This window comes from Tachypleus tridentatus, unplaced genomic scaffold (assembly GCF_004210375.1).
Source record: "Tachypleus tridentatus isolate NWPU-2018 unplaced genomic scaffold, ASM421037v1 tig00001741_pilon, whole genome shotgun sequence".
In the NCBI taxonomy this organism is placed as follows: Eukaryota; Metazoa; Arthropoda; class Merostomata; order Xiphosura; family Limulidae; genus Tachypleus; species Tachypleus tridentatus.
The window spans coordinates 1,115-20,163 of record NW_027467801.1 but is presented as its reverse complement, the minus strand read 5'-3'; the positions used below and the strand labels follow the sequence as shown (position 1 = coordinate 20,163).

Sequence of the window (19,049 nt, the reverse complement as noted above, 5' to 3'; positions counted from 1 at the left end):
TAAACTTAAATCATCTTTATTTTTGCAAAAATAGATATTGTCTTATTGCTACAACTATATTAAAATAATATTCATCAGCCTTTTACAGATGGATGTATGTATGGAGTTTTGTTTTAATTCAGTCTAATATTTCATCTTTTTCATTTCTTATGGTCAATGAATCAATATTTTTGAAATTGAGGTCAGGACATGTACAAATCTGAACTACTGGGGTACAAACAATATGAAATAAAAATAAAATCACATAACCATCTTCTTGTTAAGTTGGTATTTCATACTCTAGTTTATGTTTTATGTGGAACCAGATCTTACCAAACAATCCATTCTTGTTCTTCCTCAGATACAAGACATAAAACAGTACTCAAAACTACATCATCCAATCTCTGAAATTTGTTAGGAAGAAGCAGCAGGGGCAGCTTAAACAGATATATCCACTGAACCTACATGACTACACACACAAAATGCAAAGTACTCAATGTCTAACCTTTGAGAAGAGGTAACAAGAACACAAATAAATATCTCTGATGAAAATATAAGAAATGACTGGAGTTTTATAACTTCGTATTGGCCATAACTTCTTTGATAATATTCTGCACTACATCTGTTGTAGTTGCGTGTCCCCCCAGGTCTGGAGTGTGGATCTGTTGCAAGAGAAAAAAAATATTCTGTGTACAGTTGTTTTAGTTTCACAAAAAAACAACTTTATTGAGTTTAAGTCCATGAAACACCATTTTTAAAATCTAAAAGTTTCAAAAATGTTTGCTAAACAAAGGTTCTTTTCACACACAGTATAGCTGAAAAATAAAAACACTGAACAGTGAAGATGACTAACATTATTATAGCAATATGGAACTGTCTTGTTCATAATCTAATTATACAGTTTGAAATATTATGAAAATTATCACACAGTTAAACTAGTTTCAGTATCAAAGCTCACTATACAAACATTTTAACAGTACAGATCAGATTACTATAGAGAATATTCTACAAAAGACAGCTATTATTAAAATGCTTTTTACCATCACTTACAAATAACTTGTACATAATTATTTTGACAAAGGCTGTTCCATAAGTTGATTTTTCTTTCTTGGGTTATTCATGTGTGTTTGTTTTGCTTTTTCTTAGTACTGTGACTAACTTTTGTTAATAAGATATTACTGTTGGGCCTAGATTAGGTGGAATGCTGTCACTTATGATAAGTGACAATTAAATGATAATTATTTTAACATTAAAAATACTTAATTTTATAATACAAAAACATAAACAGTAACTAGAAAATTACAAAACTTCCTGGTTGATGTCACTGACAACAAATAAACAAATGCTTACAAAACATCAAAATTCACACAGATTTTACAATGAAAACCAGAGAAAAACCCCAAACACTTCCTTCGAATTTAAAAAAAAAATCTACACAACAGTGTTTTTATGGGGCTAATTTCATTTTCAGTAGTAAATTATTTTTTTGTCATGCAACATTCACATTCAATTTACTTCAGTAAAATACATAAACTGCACTTAAACAAACCATTAAAGATCTGTACAATTAAGCTACATGAAGAACTTAAAGAAACTCTCACATTTACCTGATCAACATTCAGTGTCTTGTCAATAGCTGCACTGATAACCCTAGAATGTGCAGTCAGCCTGTTACATAAAATTAAACATTTTTCATCAGTTACTTAGTTATTACTCTAAGACAAAAAAAACACCAGCTGCACTTATAAAACAAATCACACAAACATAAACAGATTTTCTTAAAATCTGTTTTTATTAACCAAAACTTAGTTTACACTAAAGATCTAATGCACCTGTTGTAGTAAGAATGAGTTTTCAGTAATACATTTCTCATCATATATCCTAGGTTTGACTGAAAACAAATATGTTGATTTGCCTTTATTAAATTGGCAGACCTAATTCATAATGGTCTTTCTATTGCTTCTTTTGTGTGGTTCAGTAATTTGATGATATAAAAAAATGTATCAAGAAAATCTTGTTCAAAATTTTTGGGAATTATTTGGTAATAATGAAATATTGCAAAGCTCCTGAAAATACAAAAATAATTTGTATGAAAACCAAAATCATGTGTATGTCTATACTGAACATTAACACTGAAGTTTACACATAAAGACACCATTCAAGTACTCCAAACTTCACATGGCTTTAATATTTTTGAGAAAGTGCACTCATTCTAAGAAACTCAAAAGATAATTTGTTATCTAAAACCATCACTTACCCCAAGTGCTTCAACAGATCCACTCCTGCATTCAACATTGCAATAGGATTGGCTATATTTTTACCTGCTATTGATTTCCCAGTGTTTCTTGTTCCCTGAGCACAGGATACGAACAGCACAAGTTTTAATTGTGTCTCATACATACAGTAATTTCTTTTGTTAGAAACAACATAAAATAAAAATAGCATAAATTTTACTACATGCCATATAAGTAAGCAACAAAAACCATTTGTATAAACAACATAATTACCAAGCACCTACCAACTGAATTTTTACAAAAGAATTACATCCCTTTAATTAATTACTAGACAAAAATTAGAAATACTGAACAACTGATGTATTAATTCATTATTAAGTTATTGGCTATCAATGCAAGGTCTATCACATTTCAAATTCATTAATAAAAACAAACCCCATATACAGTTTATATAATTTTATCAATGGAAAAGTGAAACACAACAGATAAATCCATACATTTTTATACAACAAAATTATTTAGTTATGTATACATTCATTCAATTCCTGATAACATTTAAAGTGAAAATGAACTACATGTTTTAATAAGCTTTACAATAATAAATAAATGAACTACATGTTTTAATAAGCTTTACAATAATAACTAACATTAATACAAGCAATTTTAATCATGATCACATAAGTTTTGTTTGTGTTTGTTGAAATTTGGTACTCAAGAGCTATCTATCTGCACTAGCCATCCCTATTGTGAAGTGATAAACTAGAGAAAAGGCAACTAGTTAGCACCACCCATCACGAAACCTTAGATAACTCTTCACTAATGAGAGACTATTTATTTATCTTGTTATTTTAATACATATGTAATGATACCATGATGAAATTACAAACTAATACTGTAGAAAATCAGTATACTATACTGAGATCGAAATTGAAATGCTTACATGAACATACAGGTAAGTAGTATAGTACTTACTGTTTCAAATAAAGCATATTCATTGCCATAATTTCTACCTGATGTTAGACCAGGTCCACCCACCAGTCCACAGGCAATGTTATTCAGTATATTACCATACAGATTGGGTAGTAAAAGCACATCAAATTGGTGAGGGTTGGCCACTAACTGCATAAGGTAAAATAATAAAACATAATCTCTAAACCCTATGTACACTTACAGCTTGTTTTCAGAAATATTGTCATTACATTAAAAGGATAGCGAATAATAGTTTAGAAGTATGACATATGGATAGACTATCTTAACAGCTCAAATGTAAGACATCTTTAGGCTTTGTAAAATAAGTTTCAGGAAGAGTTAGACTCCAATGTTCTGTTTGGTAAAGTCTACAATGCAGAACATCAAGCAGTTATAAGGCTAGTATCTTTCAGCTTTAAGAGAAAAGTACAGAGCAAGAAAAAACAACAAGCAAAAACAAATGACTGAACAAATAGAACTACTTTTCTGGATATTGTCCACTAATAAATACTCAATTTTAAACTAGTTAGAACAAAAAAGTTCAATGCAGTTTCATTTTAGTGAAGAAACTAAAGGTAGCACATCATTAGAATTTTAATGTATTTCAATGTATACTTTTATGGGTTATTATGAGATTTAGTTATGAAAAATAAATATTAAAAAAACAATTTTCAGTCTTCTACTTTAAAACAATGTAGAAAAAAATTACATCAAATTTGAAAATTCTTTGTATTAATATTAAAATGTTAATGCTTTTAAACTTAATGATTAGTGTTTAATATACTTTTCTTTTAATGTTAAAAGTTACTTATTTTTTGCTTAACAATCAAATTACTTTGGTATGTTTAGTGCAATAATTCATAATCAAGCCAGGCAATAGAAATACAAAGACCTGGACTATTTTCAGTTTGACAAGTTTTCTTTTTGTACAAGATTGTAATTTTTTTGTTTGGTATTCTTGTATTGTACTATACAGGGTGGTATTATATGATATTAGTTAGACTTGCTTTCTAGTTGTATTGTACAACAATAATAATTATTAGGTAGAAAGGAAGCTTAAATGATTAGTTGATTTAATCTTTTATGGCACAAAGCAACTAGGCCATCTGTGCCAAATGTCCGGTAAACAGATAAAAATAAATTAAATATAGTAAAATACATAAAAGGGAATGAAGGTAAAACAAAACATCATTGAAAAACAGAAAAAAGCATAAAACCAATGTTGACACCTCGTCTACAATGTTAAGAGAGAAAGCAGAGTAAAAGAAGTTGTAAAGGACTTTCTCTACAATAATGGTAATGATCATAACCTGCCAGGAAGACTAACAGGTAAGTTCAAGAACCACTGTCAGTCACCTGAAGTTGGTCTTTCCAGTCCTGGTTCTGGGTTATGTGTCATAACAGCCATTATCAAAAGGTAAAGTAATAAAAGTTTTAAAAGACATGTAGCAAAATTGTAATAATAATTTGCCAAATATCCGTTAAAAAGGTAAAAGTAAAATAAATGTAGTAAAATTCATAAAAGAAAATGAAGGTAAAAACAAAACAGCAATTAAAAACATAAATGGCATAAAACCAATGTTGACATCTAGTCTACAAAGTTGTAAAGGACTTTCCGTAGCATAATGGTGATGATCATAACCTGCCAGGAAGACTAACAGGTAAGTACAAGAACCACCGTCAGTCACCTGAAGTTGGTCATTTCCAGTTCTGGTTCCGGGTTATGTGTCATTATGGCCAGTACCAAAAAGTAAAGTAATAAAAGTGTTAAAAGACATGCAGAAAAATTGTAATAACAACTCACCAGGACGACTAACGTTGCTGGTAAAACAGTATGTCTCTAATATTTCTTGAAGCTATTACTATGGGTTTTTTTATCATGTCAGTTTTTTACATTGGTTCAACAACTCTGTATTCCATGTGTGGTATCATTTATGTTATTTCCCACCTTTTAAACTAAATACACCTATAAAACATTACTTGTGAAATTTCAGTATTTAAAGAACTATACGTACTATTTAACAAAATACTTTCCTTCACTTGGTAATGGTTAAAAGTTAAAAAGAACTAACTCTTATCATGGGTGGATAACTTTACAGAGTTGCATTTAAAATATACTTTATTGTTAATGTATAGTAATAAAATTGGCTGTAAAACATAGTTTACAGTTCAACTTTTTAATATTATATAGCTTCAATTTTTAAAGCAAATGCATAATTTTCCCATTTTATATCACGTGACATTTATTTAGTCCAAACTGTCAAGTTTTACATTTCTGATACTCTTATATGGCCTTGTAAACTTATGTGGAATTTCTCACTCATACTATATATATCTCTGATCCAATCTGTAATTTGATGTGAAAAAGCTTTTTGCTTTATGGAGACATAAGCAATAAAGTAAAAGTCACATGCCATGTTTGTCCCATAGCATTCTGCTTTTAAAAACTGTCATACATTCTCTATGGCATATGCTATTGTATTATATGTAAAAAACAGATGGCAAAAATTTCATTTAACTGACAGTTTCATGGTCTAAAGGCACCATACTAAGAATTGAATATTTTGGCATCATTTCCTCTGTGTGGCAATGTTTCAGTTCTACTTGACCAACTATAGAAATTATTTTAAGCCATTTTTACCTCTGATAGAAATTCTATTTTAGATACATAGAAATATTTTATATTCTAAGTTGGATATTTTATTTTTTAAAATATTTCTGAGACCACATTATTGTTACTTTGAATTAGGGGTAACTTTGACATAGACTTGGATTGTACAAGTGCAATCTTTAATAGGACAAGGTTTCAGATTAAATGCTAAATTTCTTATTTTTGATTTATTGTTACAAAAGTAATTAAAATGTAAAAATTTGAAACTTATGAAACTTGTGATCAGTGAAAGCATGAGAGGAGTTGTGTAAAATGAAATAAAAATACTGGTAACCAGATTGGCTGTTCATACAAAATTGCCCAGCTCAATAAACAGCTGTTTTCATAGTCTGTGAGAGTCAAACTAATTGAATAAATATTAGCTAAGGCTATAAGTACAAATAATATGTAACTGCACTTTACAATGCATAAATATTATAAAACGAAAAAGCAGTAATTTATTTTTAATGCATATTTTTGTGGTTACAAGATTGGTCAAATTGATCTGTATAGCATTAGGGTAGAGAAAATAATAAAGATTCACTGAAAAAAAAATACATATTCACTTAGGAGCTTCAAAAGGTTATGCACATGAAATCTGAAAAATAAATAAAAGTACATTTAATCTTAACATGAAAATCACCCTCCACTCATACTAGTTGTAGCCTGAGTTGGATGTTGACAATTCAATGACAAATCTTTTAGTTATTTAGTTAATAAAAAAAAATTTGACCTTTTGTGTACAAAATACTTGGAATATTTTCTTGCAGCTTGTCAAGTTTCAAGAAGATATAGTTAATACATTCAAAACTACAGGATATATACTTTCAAGATTATCAGTTAGTTACAGTGTTTACAAGATTGGTCATTTTAACTGACCCAGTGTCAACAGTGTAGTAGGTTTTGTAGATATATAATGCAAGTTAGATCATAATTTTTACTTAATTCAAACTTTTTATCTATGTAACATTAAAACAAACCTTGTACTAAAAACGCTTGATTAGTCAGCCATATTTGAAATAGAAATATTTGATCTTAAATACAGCAATGGAAACATAATGTATGTTAACAATCTGAAGATCATATAGTGCAAAGCTCACCTGCATACTACAGTTGTCAATAATCATGTTGTTAAACTGAATGTCTGAATATTCAGCAGCTACTTCCTTACAGCACTGCAGAAAGAGACCATCTGCTAATTTCCTATAAATATATTATGGGGAACAATTTAAAAATAAAAAAAAAAACTTATGTACAGACATTTTACCCAGAAATAAAATTTGTGGCTAAGCAAAACACTTGTATATCAAGTTATGGTCACTCTTATAAACTTTTTTTTTTTTTAACAGAGACTACCTATCGTTGCTAATTTATAAAAGCAGCTTAAATAAAATAGGAAATTGTTAATCATAGTAAAAAAAATAAAAAGTACAATTGATTGTTTTTGCATTATAAAATGTCTTCTAGTAGCATATTCTAAAAGTATTATTTTTCTTATTCTTGTGATATATTGTTTAGGCAGAGTATGATGATTTGTAGAATGGATGGTAATTTCCTGTTGTGGAGACACAAGTGTAGAGAACAATGTTTCAAAAGTCTTCCGCCTTTCATTTTCAAGTCCAAGACTTCAAGACTTTCAAAACGTCGTTCTCTACACTTGTGTCTCCACAACAGGAAGTTGCCGTCCATTCTACAAAGTTTCATAATTATTTTTCTTGCTATATGTCACTTCCATGTACAAAATATAAGTTAATTTAAAAACTGAAATACAGATAGATATATGGATGTTTATAAAAGCACTAACAAGTATGAAATTTACATAGTTTCACATTCAGAAAGCTGAAATGAACCAAGAAATATAGGGACTATTTGTTTTTATTTTTATTTATTTAGCTACTTGTAAACCTGGTGAAAATAATGTAAATTTAGGAAATTAATTGTAGGAAAAAAAAAAAAAGTGAATGAACTACTATGCAAACACATTAAACTATTAATGATGTAACATAGACACACTATGCCATCAAACCCAAGTCTGTAAAGAGCATTCACCTACTAACCATTTGTCCCTAAAACATCAGAATAAAAAAATAACAAAACTACAGAAGTGTATGAAAGTAAATATTGTATAATTAAGCACAAAGCTACACAATGGTTTCTGCCAACCGTGGGTATTGAAACCTGATTTCTAGCATTGTGAGGCCGTAAACATACAACTGTGTCACTGAAGGTGCTGTATGAAAGAATAATGTATAATACAGCTCTAGAAAATAAAGTCTTAGTAACATGCCTTACAATTTAATAGAAAAAAATATCAACCCAACCTGCACAGCTTAATCAAAGTGTCCATGTCATAAGTATGATCTTTTATCACATTCAAAATTTAGTTAAACAACATTTTCCATCAATATATGTTAATAAAAGTGGTATTAAAACATCATTATAATCTCAAGTTTTACACTGTCTAATTTAAGGTTTTGCACTATCTTCCTCCAAGTCTTACACTATCTAATTTCAAGTTTTACGCTATCTAACACCATTTAATTCCAAGTTTTACACTGTCTAACGCTGTCTAATTTCAAGTTTTGCACTATCTAATTCCGAGTTTTACACTATCTAATTCTGAGTTTTACAATATCTAACACAATCTAATTTCAAGTTTTACACAATCTAATTATTCTTAATTTTACAAGAAATCTTTAAATAATATTCCTATTCTTACAATACATCCACTATTTATTTTCTATTTACTTCTAATGCTTTCAGAGAAGAAAACCAGTAGAAACTGAAACTAAAACCAGAATATAAAATTTAAACCTCATTCCTTTTTAAGCTGAAATATAAATTTATTTACACTTCATTTATATTCATATTTAAAAACAGAAATTCTTTCTCATGCTGAGCTGTAGACAGTTCACTTCAGATGTGTGATTGTTACAGTTGAGCTCCAAGCAGCTAATAAAATTTTTTAACTTATATGTGGCTTAATTAAAGACTCAGTTAAATTACAGTCATTTGAAATTTTCAGTTCAAGGACTTGATATATATAGTTAGTTAGTCAAAGGTTTGGGTTTGTTGTTTTCAACACAGTCCTTCCTTTTGATTTTGTTTTAATTTACTTAACTTTATCAGTATTAATATTCTCTATAAATATAAAACATAAAAGAGATGGAACAGGAAAATAAAAAGGAAAGGTTGAAACTGAAAACAATGAGAGGATATTGAACAGGAGATCAAAATTATAAACATCAAGAGGCAATGAAGAGAAACAGAAAGCAACAAAATTAGGCAGAAACAAATGAAAGAACCAGGCTAGATACCTTGATAAAACTAACAGTTGTTAGTGCAACTAAAATCATACACAAACAAAATGCACTTAAAGGGATAAAAATCCCTTAAACTGTTTTGAGGTTGTTAGATATATAAATGACCATTTTAATTTAAGTATAGCAAAAGTGTTAAATTTTAGTTATTTTTAAAAGTGATATTTACTAGAAGTTTGTTTATATAACCATGTGTGAATCAGACACTGTGTAGTTTAACTTCTGTGAATTGGTATTCCTTGTATTACTGTGTCATGTTACTAGAATTTTCCGTGTTTTCTCTCTGTTTTGATTGAGTATTATTATATCATATCTTGTAATATGTAGAAAGTTCTAGACTTTGATCAAGCTACAAATACAGATACAAAATAATAGTTCATACATGGGAGAGAAAGATAGCAAATTTGTTTGTTTTTTTGAATTTCATGCAAGCTGCCTTGAAAGGGAAGGCAGCTTGTCATTACCACCCACTGCCAACTCTTGAATTACTCTTTTACCAACAAATAATGGGACTTACTGTCACGTTATAATGCCACCATGGCTGAAAGGGTGAGCATGTTTGGTGTGACAAGGATATGAACCCACGAATCCTCAGATTATGAGTTAAGCACCCAGGCCAAAGATAGCAAGAGCTATATTGCATGTTTAGCTTAAAAAAGCTGTATAGTGATGAGTTTTAAAGTAAAATCATCACAGATTCTATTGCAGCAACAGAATAGAAAATAATCTGTTTGTGTCAATTGTGTTCTAAGGTAACTGAAACAGTCCATGCAGACTTTGACAAAGATTTGTTAAAGGTTTTGATTCAACTGTGGCAGTTAATTATGTAATGAATATTTATATATTGTTTGACTTATTTTAATATATACTTTAAAATGAATGGATTGTGCACTGTTTGCTTACTGTTGACATTTATTGCTAATACATCACAGATACCTACTGCAAAGAATTCTGCCTACACACACTTGCAAAAACCTGGATCAGTCCCTTTAGTAAACATATTTATATAGCTATACTAACATTAAAACACCACAAAGAGTTTATTAAAACATTTGTTCTCATCTAATAACAAAGATAGCCAAACTTGAAAATCAAGACTGATTTCTTAAAATTTACCAGTAATTGTATTTATTTGGTAAACATAAATCAGGCATTTATTTTAAAATAACAGCTATAAAAGATTCATATATTTCTGCAGGTTACCTTAAACAAACAGTGAATTACAGACTGTTGATACTTTTCTCACTGAGCAATATCACGCTCTTTATTTGAAACAGTGAATCATTTGAGAATTGCACAATAGCATTTATTGAGAACAAGATGTTTCATTATTTAACATAGAACCTATAAAATATTATAGCAAGTTTTTAAAGTTGTGATTTTCAGTAGTTTGGAGCAATTACTAAGTTATTAGTAAAGTTAATGCTGTGATGTCACTTTAACAATTGCTGAAAGTTAAAAATATTATTCACATTACTATTTTAATTATGCTTAGAAACTCAAGAATTACTAGAAACATCAAATCAATGGTTTACTTTGTAACAATATATAAAACTATTGTAAAATATGGAAGTTTAATATATCTAATCAACATAAAGTATTAAGTCAACTGCAATACTACAAGTTTAGAATGTAAATATGCCAAATGTGATGGAAAAACATAGTATATCTCTTACAAGTAATCTGTCTGATTAGAAGTAATATCAAGCTTTTAATCCATATACAGTTTGATATATTTTAGGCTGCTAAAGTATTGAGAACATCTGAATTTAGGTGCACAAATATACGAAGACATTTTATGTTCATAAAGCTTTCAAATTATTCAATCATTTGCTGTGGAAGCAACATTTAAACATTTGCTTTTAAAAATAACTTTTTTACACTTTAAAGTTCACACAATAATCGAATTATGAAATCCATGTACACAACTTACATTATGTTAGCTTTATGAACAGCTGTTACTTTCTTCCTGTTGTGTAGTTATAATTAAATGCATATCTTGCAATCTGCTCAGACTTCTCTCGTGTTATAATCTTTAAGCTCTCCACCACTCCTTTTACATTCTTTACAAGTCAAAATGAGACTATATTTTTTACAAGTACATACAATATAAAAATTGTTAAAAAATGATAAAATATATATTTATAGTAAGCATACATTAGGATCCTTACAAGTCATTAAATACATTCTAAAAGATTTTTATCATCATATATTAAAAAGTTATAAATATTATTTACAACACACTCCTAAAGCTGCTCTGTTAACATTTATACAAGTTCCACTACCATATATATAAAGTTTTACTTCAACATCATCAAATAAAAGGTTTTTAATCACATGTGGTATGAAAATAATTAATTATGAGATTAATTTTAGAAACATGTTAAGGTTTAAGACCATGAAACTACATCTTTCAAGCAGACATCAGAGACATTACTGTAACTTACCTCATGCTCTAAACAACTGTATTCGCCTTCAGTATTTTGACGAATCAACACAATATCAATGTCTTTGTGTCTTGTTCGGAACACCAGGCTGACTTCGACAGTGTAGCACATTAGCAAAAAGCCCCAGTTGTAACCTTCAAAGAAGTGCATATGTAGTAGTAAAATAGTCCATTTTTATTTTAACCACCATGCATTTAAATGAAAGTGTAGTTCTCACTCCAATTAGGTGATAAAACTAAAAACTTAAGAATTTCTAATCTGTATACAACTACAAAAATATTTTTTCATAAAACAGAAAGTAAAATATAAAAGTATAAATACAATTAAGTTTAGTAATAAACTAAATAATAAAATGGAAATGTAGAACGATAAATAGGTAACAATATAAAGAAATGAATGAACACGTGCATCAGATAATATTGTTCAAAGGGACAGAACAAAAGGTATGTGAACATAAATGAGTGAAGAAGAATGGTGAAAAGAATATAGATTTAACTAAAATGAACAGGCTGGAGAGGAAAAATTGCAAACCTTGAACAAAAAGGTTGTGAACACTAAATGCTAGTGTGAGAAACTATAGAAAAAGTGTAGGGATTGGAAATGGGAAGGAAAAATTTAACGGAAAGGGAACTCTTCATTCCTTCCAAAAGAATTAACAGTGCCTAATGTGAAAATCACATGCTTTTCCAGGCATTCTATTTACATTACAGTAGATAAAACAAGTGTGAGTCCAAGAATGGAGAAGTTGGACATGCAATGTGAAGGATTATTAAAATGTCTACCTGTGGGTTTTGTAGTGTCATTATTTCTTATGTGAGAGAGATGTTCACCTGAACAATTCCCTATGTGATGACTTGTTTGGACATGCAATGTGAAGGGTTATTGAAATGTCTACCTGTGGGTTTTGTAGTGTTGTTATTTCTTATGTAAGAGAGATGTTCACCTGAACAATTTCCTATGTGGCAACTCATTTGACCAATATAAAACATGTTACATTTTTTACAGCATACATAGTGTATTAGGCCTGTTGAAATGCAAGTGAATGGCTGCTGTATTTGAAATTTTCCATTGTGGTCATGTATGGGCGTTGTAGAGTAAATGTACTGGCAGGTGAGGCATTTCTTTCTGTGACAACAGACTGTACCTGGGTTAACACTAGGGGGGAATTTCTGAACGAAGCTGTGAATTTAAATGTTTTTTTATATTTTTTATCATGTCTATAACTGACAAGTGGGGGTCCTTTAAAAATGTTTTGGAAGTTATGGGATTGTCAGTGAAGATGTTGAAGTTTTGTTTGATGATTTTGGCAACTTTAGAGGTTTTAGGAGGATAAACAAAGGTCAATGGTGCTTGTGAACTTGTGGATTGTCAGGTTACAGAATGTACATGTTGGGTAGCTTTTTCAATTAAAGACTTGGAGTAGAAACAACTGATAGAGAAATCTTTCATATCTTCAAATTTTGACTCATATCAATTTGTTCACTGTAGTCTATGCAGTCTTCAGAACTGGAAATATGGAAGAGATGGAAGTGCATGACAGGGATTGAAAGAGTTGTAGCAGAGGTAAGAATGGTAATCAGTATTTGTAGTGAACAAATGACAATGTTCAATGGAGACAAGAATGTATAAAGAAGAAATGTGAAGGTAAGTGCTGGATGGATGGAGGAAACAGAATGTAAAAACATTACTTAAGTTGTACAAGGGTGTGCTGGTAGCACCAACAATGTAATTAATATAACATTTGTAAAGAGTGTGAAGCATTCCTTGATAAATGGAGAAAATCTCATTCTCTAAGTACCAAACAAATGATGAAGCATAATGAAGACCTATGTTACTACCCACAACAACCTAATCCTTATATTAACAGTTTTCACCACTATTTTATATTCATAATAGTACATATATGTTATTGTACTGATTTATACAAGAGTATTGAAAATTATTGTAATTCATTCACTCACCTTAACTCCACATTCCTGGACTTAAAGTTAGGACTGTTAGTTATGGTTTCAATATTTCCTTTAAAACAAGAAAATAAATGAAGATAAAGAATTGTCTACTGTGTTTCTAAATGAGGTACAGTTAAGTATTTGCAACTGTTCTTTCTGAATTGAACAGGCATGTTAAAAAAAATACAAAATGACAAATCTAATAAAATAAAACAAAACAAAAGAACTTAAAAGTGTGCTTCAAAATTCAACTAAGTAAACCAAAAACAGATTGAATATTGTACATATATACTGTATATATACTTTAATAAGTATGTGTACAAAAATTACATTAATTCAAAGAAAAAGGTGTAAGTTAAAAATGAATTGAAGTTTTTTCTTCAAGTAAAAAACATACGGTCAGTGGATACTTTAAAAAATTATAACTCAAAAAGTAGGTTGAACACCATCTTGATTTTTTTTGTTGGTCAAATTCAGAGATGTAAGAATATATGATAAAAATCTGAAAAGGCTGAATAACTGGTGACATGGTCAAACTGTGGCCTGAAGTAGGGCTATTTTTAGCTAAATCATAAAAAGTTGCATGTGGCTCAATTTGTTTTACAGGAGATCTATAGACTTTTAATTACAACAATTGCTGATTTGTCAACTGATATGTTATAGGAAATTTGAAAAAAAGTTCAGCTTTGTATCATATTAAGTCTTAGAACTATGGCTCATTAAATAAACCAATGTTTTTTACGGTTTTGGGTTTTCAGGTGATTTTACAGCCTCACTATGCAAATCCTAAGAGAGATAAATTTGGTTGGAGACCATTTTTGAATTCTGTGGGATTAATTCAGTCAGTGTAGCAAATTTCAGCCTTCTACCACCATTACTCTTGCAGCTTTAAGCAGCCAAAGTTGCCCGAAAATGAATTTGCCAAAAATAAAAACAAAATTAAATTTTACAGGGCTGTAAATCAGAAACTATTAGAGATATTTATCTAATCTTTGGCAATTTTTCATTATATGGGTAGATGAGTACATGTGAATTTTTTCAAGGCATTCTGAGGGGGTCACCTGTAGCCCCCTCTATGATTTGACATGGAATCACCCAATCTTGACATTACCTTCAGTGACATATTGGTTAAACAGCCAGATCTAGGATACCTATGATTCAAGTATTGTCATTCATAATTTTTCAGTGAAATGAATTACTTTCTTCATACAGTTGTTAGTATGTGTTTCTTTGTATGTGTGCCAGGGATACTTATGATGTATACACATTAAAAAGATTTACTTTGTAATCATTCTGCTCCATTTCAATTACTGCAAACAACATGCACTTTCTTTCCTAAGTCAAAGTTACTCCAGTTATTAGTGACCACTACAACAATGACTAAACCTAACTTATCACCAATTGTTCCTGGTCCTTTTGCCCAAAAGTTTAAATACGTAAGCATGTCTCTGCACACACACACTATAAAACAATAAAAGGAAATTATGTTAATTATCTTCTTACAAGCTTTTATGAAAAACAAAACTTTTTGTTATTTTTAAGTCATATCTGTTTAAACCTTTTCAGACTGGAAAAAGTATCTCTGATAAAATTTCATACAGCTTGACTGGGTAATGGAAACATTTATGACAAATCCATGACATTACAACAAGATTTTGTCAGTCTCAGGTACAAGAAGTTTAGAGAAATACATATGTGTGTATACACACAAAATACAGAACAAATAAATAAATTACACAACCAGATATTGCTTCCAGTCCAATATAGATATCTTGATATCCCGAGGTGTTGATTTTGTATGAGGATATTTTATTCAATTAAGACAGCTTTTTTATATTTTGTGTTTATTGATGTCAGGTTCTTTGTTCAAAATTACAATGTTTAATATGGATATAATGGGGTTTTCTGAGTTACAAAGGTGGTATAAACATGGGTGGGTTTTTATCATATTTAACAAATCTGTTTCCAATTTTCTAACTCTTTCTCCAATGCAAAACTTTAGACAGTTATTACATGTTATTATATAAATATAGTTGGAATTGTGTGATTCTATGTAATTTTTATTTAATAATGATTTCTGTTTAGTGCTAGGTTTTTGGGTGAACGTGATGTTTAATGGCAAATTTTTTCCAAGTGTGGATTATATTTAAGTTTGGAGGTAATTGTACAGTACAATATATTTACTATGGTGATGGATAAGTGAGGAAGCATATTGGAGAGATATCCATAGAATAACAGAAGAAACTTAGACAACCTCAAGTAATTGCATGATGAAAAAATCTACTCTATACAGCATTCCTTAATTCATTTTAACAAATTTCCACTGACCACTGTCAAAACATTTTCACACAAAAAGACCTTAAAATTCAACTAACAAACAAAATTGGCACAAATACACTGAACAACAATACAACCTTACATTGCAGTTTACCATTTATCCCTGATATCAGCTTAAAAATGTTTTACTGAAAACAAATGTTTGAAATTATTTAGGAGGTTCTAGAGATTAAGCAAATAATATTTGAGATTTTTGGGATGATGAATAGTTTTTTTTAATCATAAAATGAAATCACTTTGCATTCAAACTAGTAATGAAACAGACTATTTTCACAAACAAATCTTTAGTAAAACTATTTCATTAAAAGAAATCTGATTTTTGCATACAAAAACTTGTAATCTCTACTAAAAGTCCACCAAATTTGGTGAAGATATACATACTATTTGAAAAGTTAGAGTACAAATACTTAAAGTGTGCAAATGTGTAGATGAACTTCTGTATATTATACTGAGCCTGTAGCAAAAGGGTTAACATTAAGCAAGATATAATTTCTCAGGCTACTGCAATCTATACACAATACATTCTCTAAGTCCACAAGTCACTTTACGAAAACTTCCTCAACAATGCAGTTTAACCCTTATATTTTATAACGATGTCCACTTGAGCTTGCTCTTCTAACAGGTTTCTTAACCTCTTTAAGACTGAAAGCAATTATTTACAAAAGTTTAGCCACATTATTGTCTGATTAATTCAAACATATACCAACCATGAGCATGCATACATAAACATATTTTTGACTGACAAGGATTATCCCACAATTCAGTATGGTTAAATCAGCCAATGGAGTTCATAATATTTTACACTTAATAGGATATATTGTTGGGCTGCTCTGCTTTGAAGCTCTCCCATTATTTTCTCAGCAGATTTATACAGTTTTCCAGAAATGATTTTGGGCAGCCCATAAAAATTCAAAATCCACAATTTCATGGAAAACTGTGTAATTAAAAATACCTTTTACATTCCATTAAGCAACAACACAAAGATGACCTCAGAAAATACATTAAACACACTAGCACTACCTTTATCAGAGCTATATCAGATTTATAATTTTTTATTTTTAAAAAATCTTTTAGTTTTATCTAAATCATGGTGGATTTTTCTACTAACTAATTGATGTTACCTTTTAAAGCTACACCATTACGTTGGATGGATGTGATTGCCTTATGAACATGTTTCATATCTTCTTCAGATGATTCTAAATGTACTTCTTCAAAATCCACAGGCGCACCAGCATATCTGCACACAAAATTAAAGTTCATAAATTAAAACCATTTCCTCCTCAGTAACACTTACTAAGACAGTGCTATTTTTCATGATACTTTAGTATGCTCTGGATCGTCCACCGAGATGAAAATATGAAAAAATACTGTGTTACTTCCAGACATAGAAACCAAGTCCAAACTCAATCTACAATAATTTGTATAGCTATAAGTTAGTCAGGTGCTCATGTTACAAAATTATAACTTCAAAAATGTTAAAATTTCCAATTTTGACTAAATTTCACCAAAAAAGTACAAAATGAATTTCTTCCTCTCAACTTTCATAACTTTATTTTACACACATTCTTTAATTACAAGGCCATCCAATTGTCACTTTAATTCTATTTCTTAAAAGCTAATCTAAATTACATATTTTTCTTCACAAATCATGAAAAACATTGTAACTGTCACATGGCTTTATTTATACATTGGGTAATTTCTAACTTTTTTAAAATCTGTCCTGTTATCCAATAGTTTCTAGAACTGTGAAATACACCCCAGTCCTTTTATAGGTTAAGTAATAGTAACTATGTATACCAAGTAAAACATTTCAAATAACATCAACAAATTGTTTTACTCTCATTTTTAACTTGTTTTAGATATTGACATCAAACATCAATTATAAGCAAACTGGAAAAAATAAATTTACCACAGTATTTCTAAACATCAATGCAACATACAAGCAGAGACACATATTCCAAGAATTCATAAGTTAAAGCAAAGAAGAATACTTAATAACTGTCAGAAACCTACAACACGTTGGTTGTTTATTATCTTTATTGCAACAGTTTTTCTTTCAAGACAAGATTTGTAAAATAATACAAATGAAATGTAATTACAGACACTGAAATGTGCAAGCCCACTTGTATTTAAGTTGTACTTTATAAAATTTTCACTAATGTTAGGCCTAAATTTGATATTGAACAAAATCAATACTGTACCATGTATTCTTACATTAGCTTAGTTAGGATTAAACTATACTGTATTTAATGCTATCTATAAATAAAACATCTGTTATTCTAGGACCTAAAGGATACTTTGAGGATACTTCAAGTTTTAATGTTATTGTACTTAAATGATTAAAAAGAATATCTACATCTGCTTTTCTTGTTACTACAAATGCCAATTTTAAGAAAATTATTTCTGTTATATTACACTATGTAATACAAATTTTGTTCCTGGATAGTATGTGTTATTTCTTAATTGCTTATGTTGTAAAAGTACAGAAAATGGCTATTATTCCCTTCAAACTTTGCTTTTGTGATCTAGATAATTAATTTTAGAAATTAATCTATTTTCTATGTAAAAATGGGCAAATCTGTACATTTTAATAATATAGTCTTCCATCATGTTTTTTGTTATATGCTCCCAGGTCACAAAAGCAAAGTTTGAAGACAAAATAATGCCTTTTCCATTTATTTTAGGAATAAGCAATTGAGAAATAACACTTTCTGCCCAGGAACAAGAAAAAGTAAAAATTTTGTTACATAGTGTAACTAACCATGTTAGAAAGATAAGTGTTTCTTCAATACAAAAAGTAAACACAATCGTACCTGTGTACTAAATTTTTCATATTTATAATTTTATCCAAAATGTATTCAACTAAAATAAAGAATTCATTCCACAAAATACATTTCTTTTTAACGATCACTCAATATGTTCAGAAAACAGCAAATTCTAAGCCAAAATCGTTTATTAACTGTGGCTCAATTAAACCATACTTTCTAATTACAATTTAAGTAAAATATTTGAACAAAGTAAAAACAGTTAATATTTATGTAAGTAAAGTATAACTGGTGTAATTTCTCTGTTTCAAAATTTAGGTTTAATTTGATAGTTTTATCCATCATATTTTTTCCTCCAAAATAATAACAATAACTTACAAGTAATGTACTAATAGTTAT

The 19,049-nt window shown here is 29.4% G+C and overlaps 1 protein-coding gene across 1 annotated transcript; it reads right to left on the bottom strand.

Annotated features, from left to right (window-relative positions):
• LOC143243674 (isocitrate dehydrogenase [NAD] subunit gamma, mitochondrial-like) lies at positions 1 to 17,145 on the bottom strand. The gene is given in 11 exon segments (XM_076487305.1): positions 1 to 641; positions 1,587 to 1,647; positions 2,237 to 2,331; positions 3,186 to 3,332; positions 6,933 to 7,035; positions 11,086 to 11,113; positions 11,116 to 11,215; positions 11,600 to 11,674; positions 11,676 to 11,733; positions 13,561 to 13,618; positions 17,007 to 17,145. Coding segments are annotated over 11 exon segments (954 nt in total). The 3' UTR covers positions 1 to 551.
• Between the last annotated feature and the right edge of the window lie 1,904 nt (positions 17,146 to 19,049).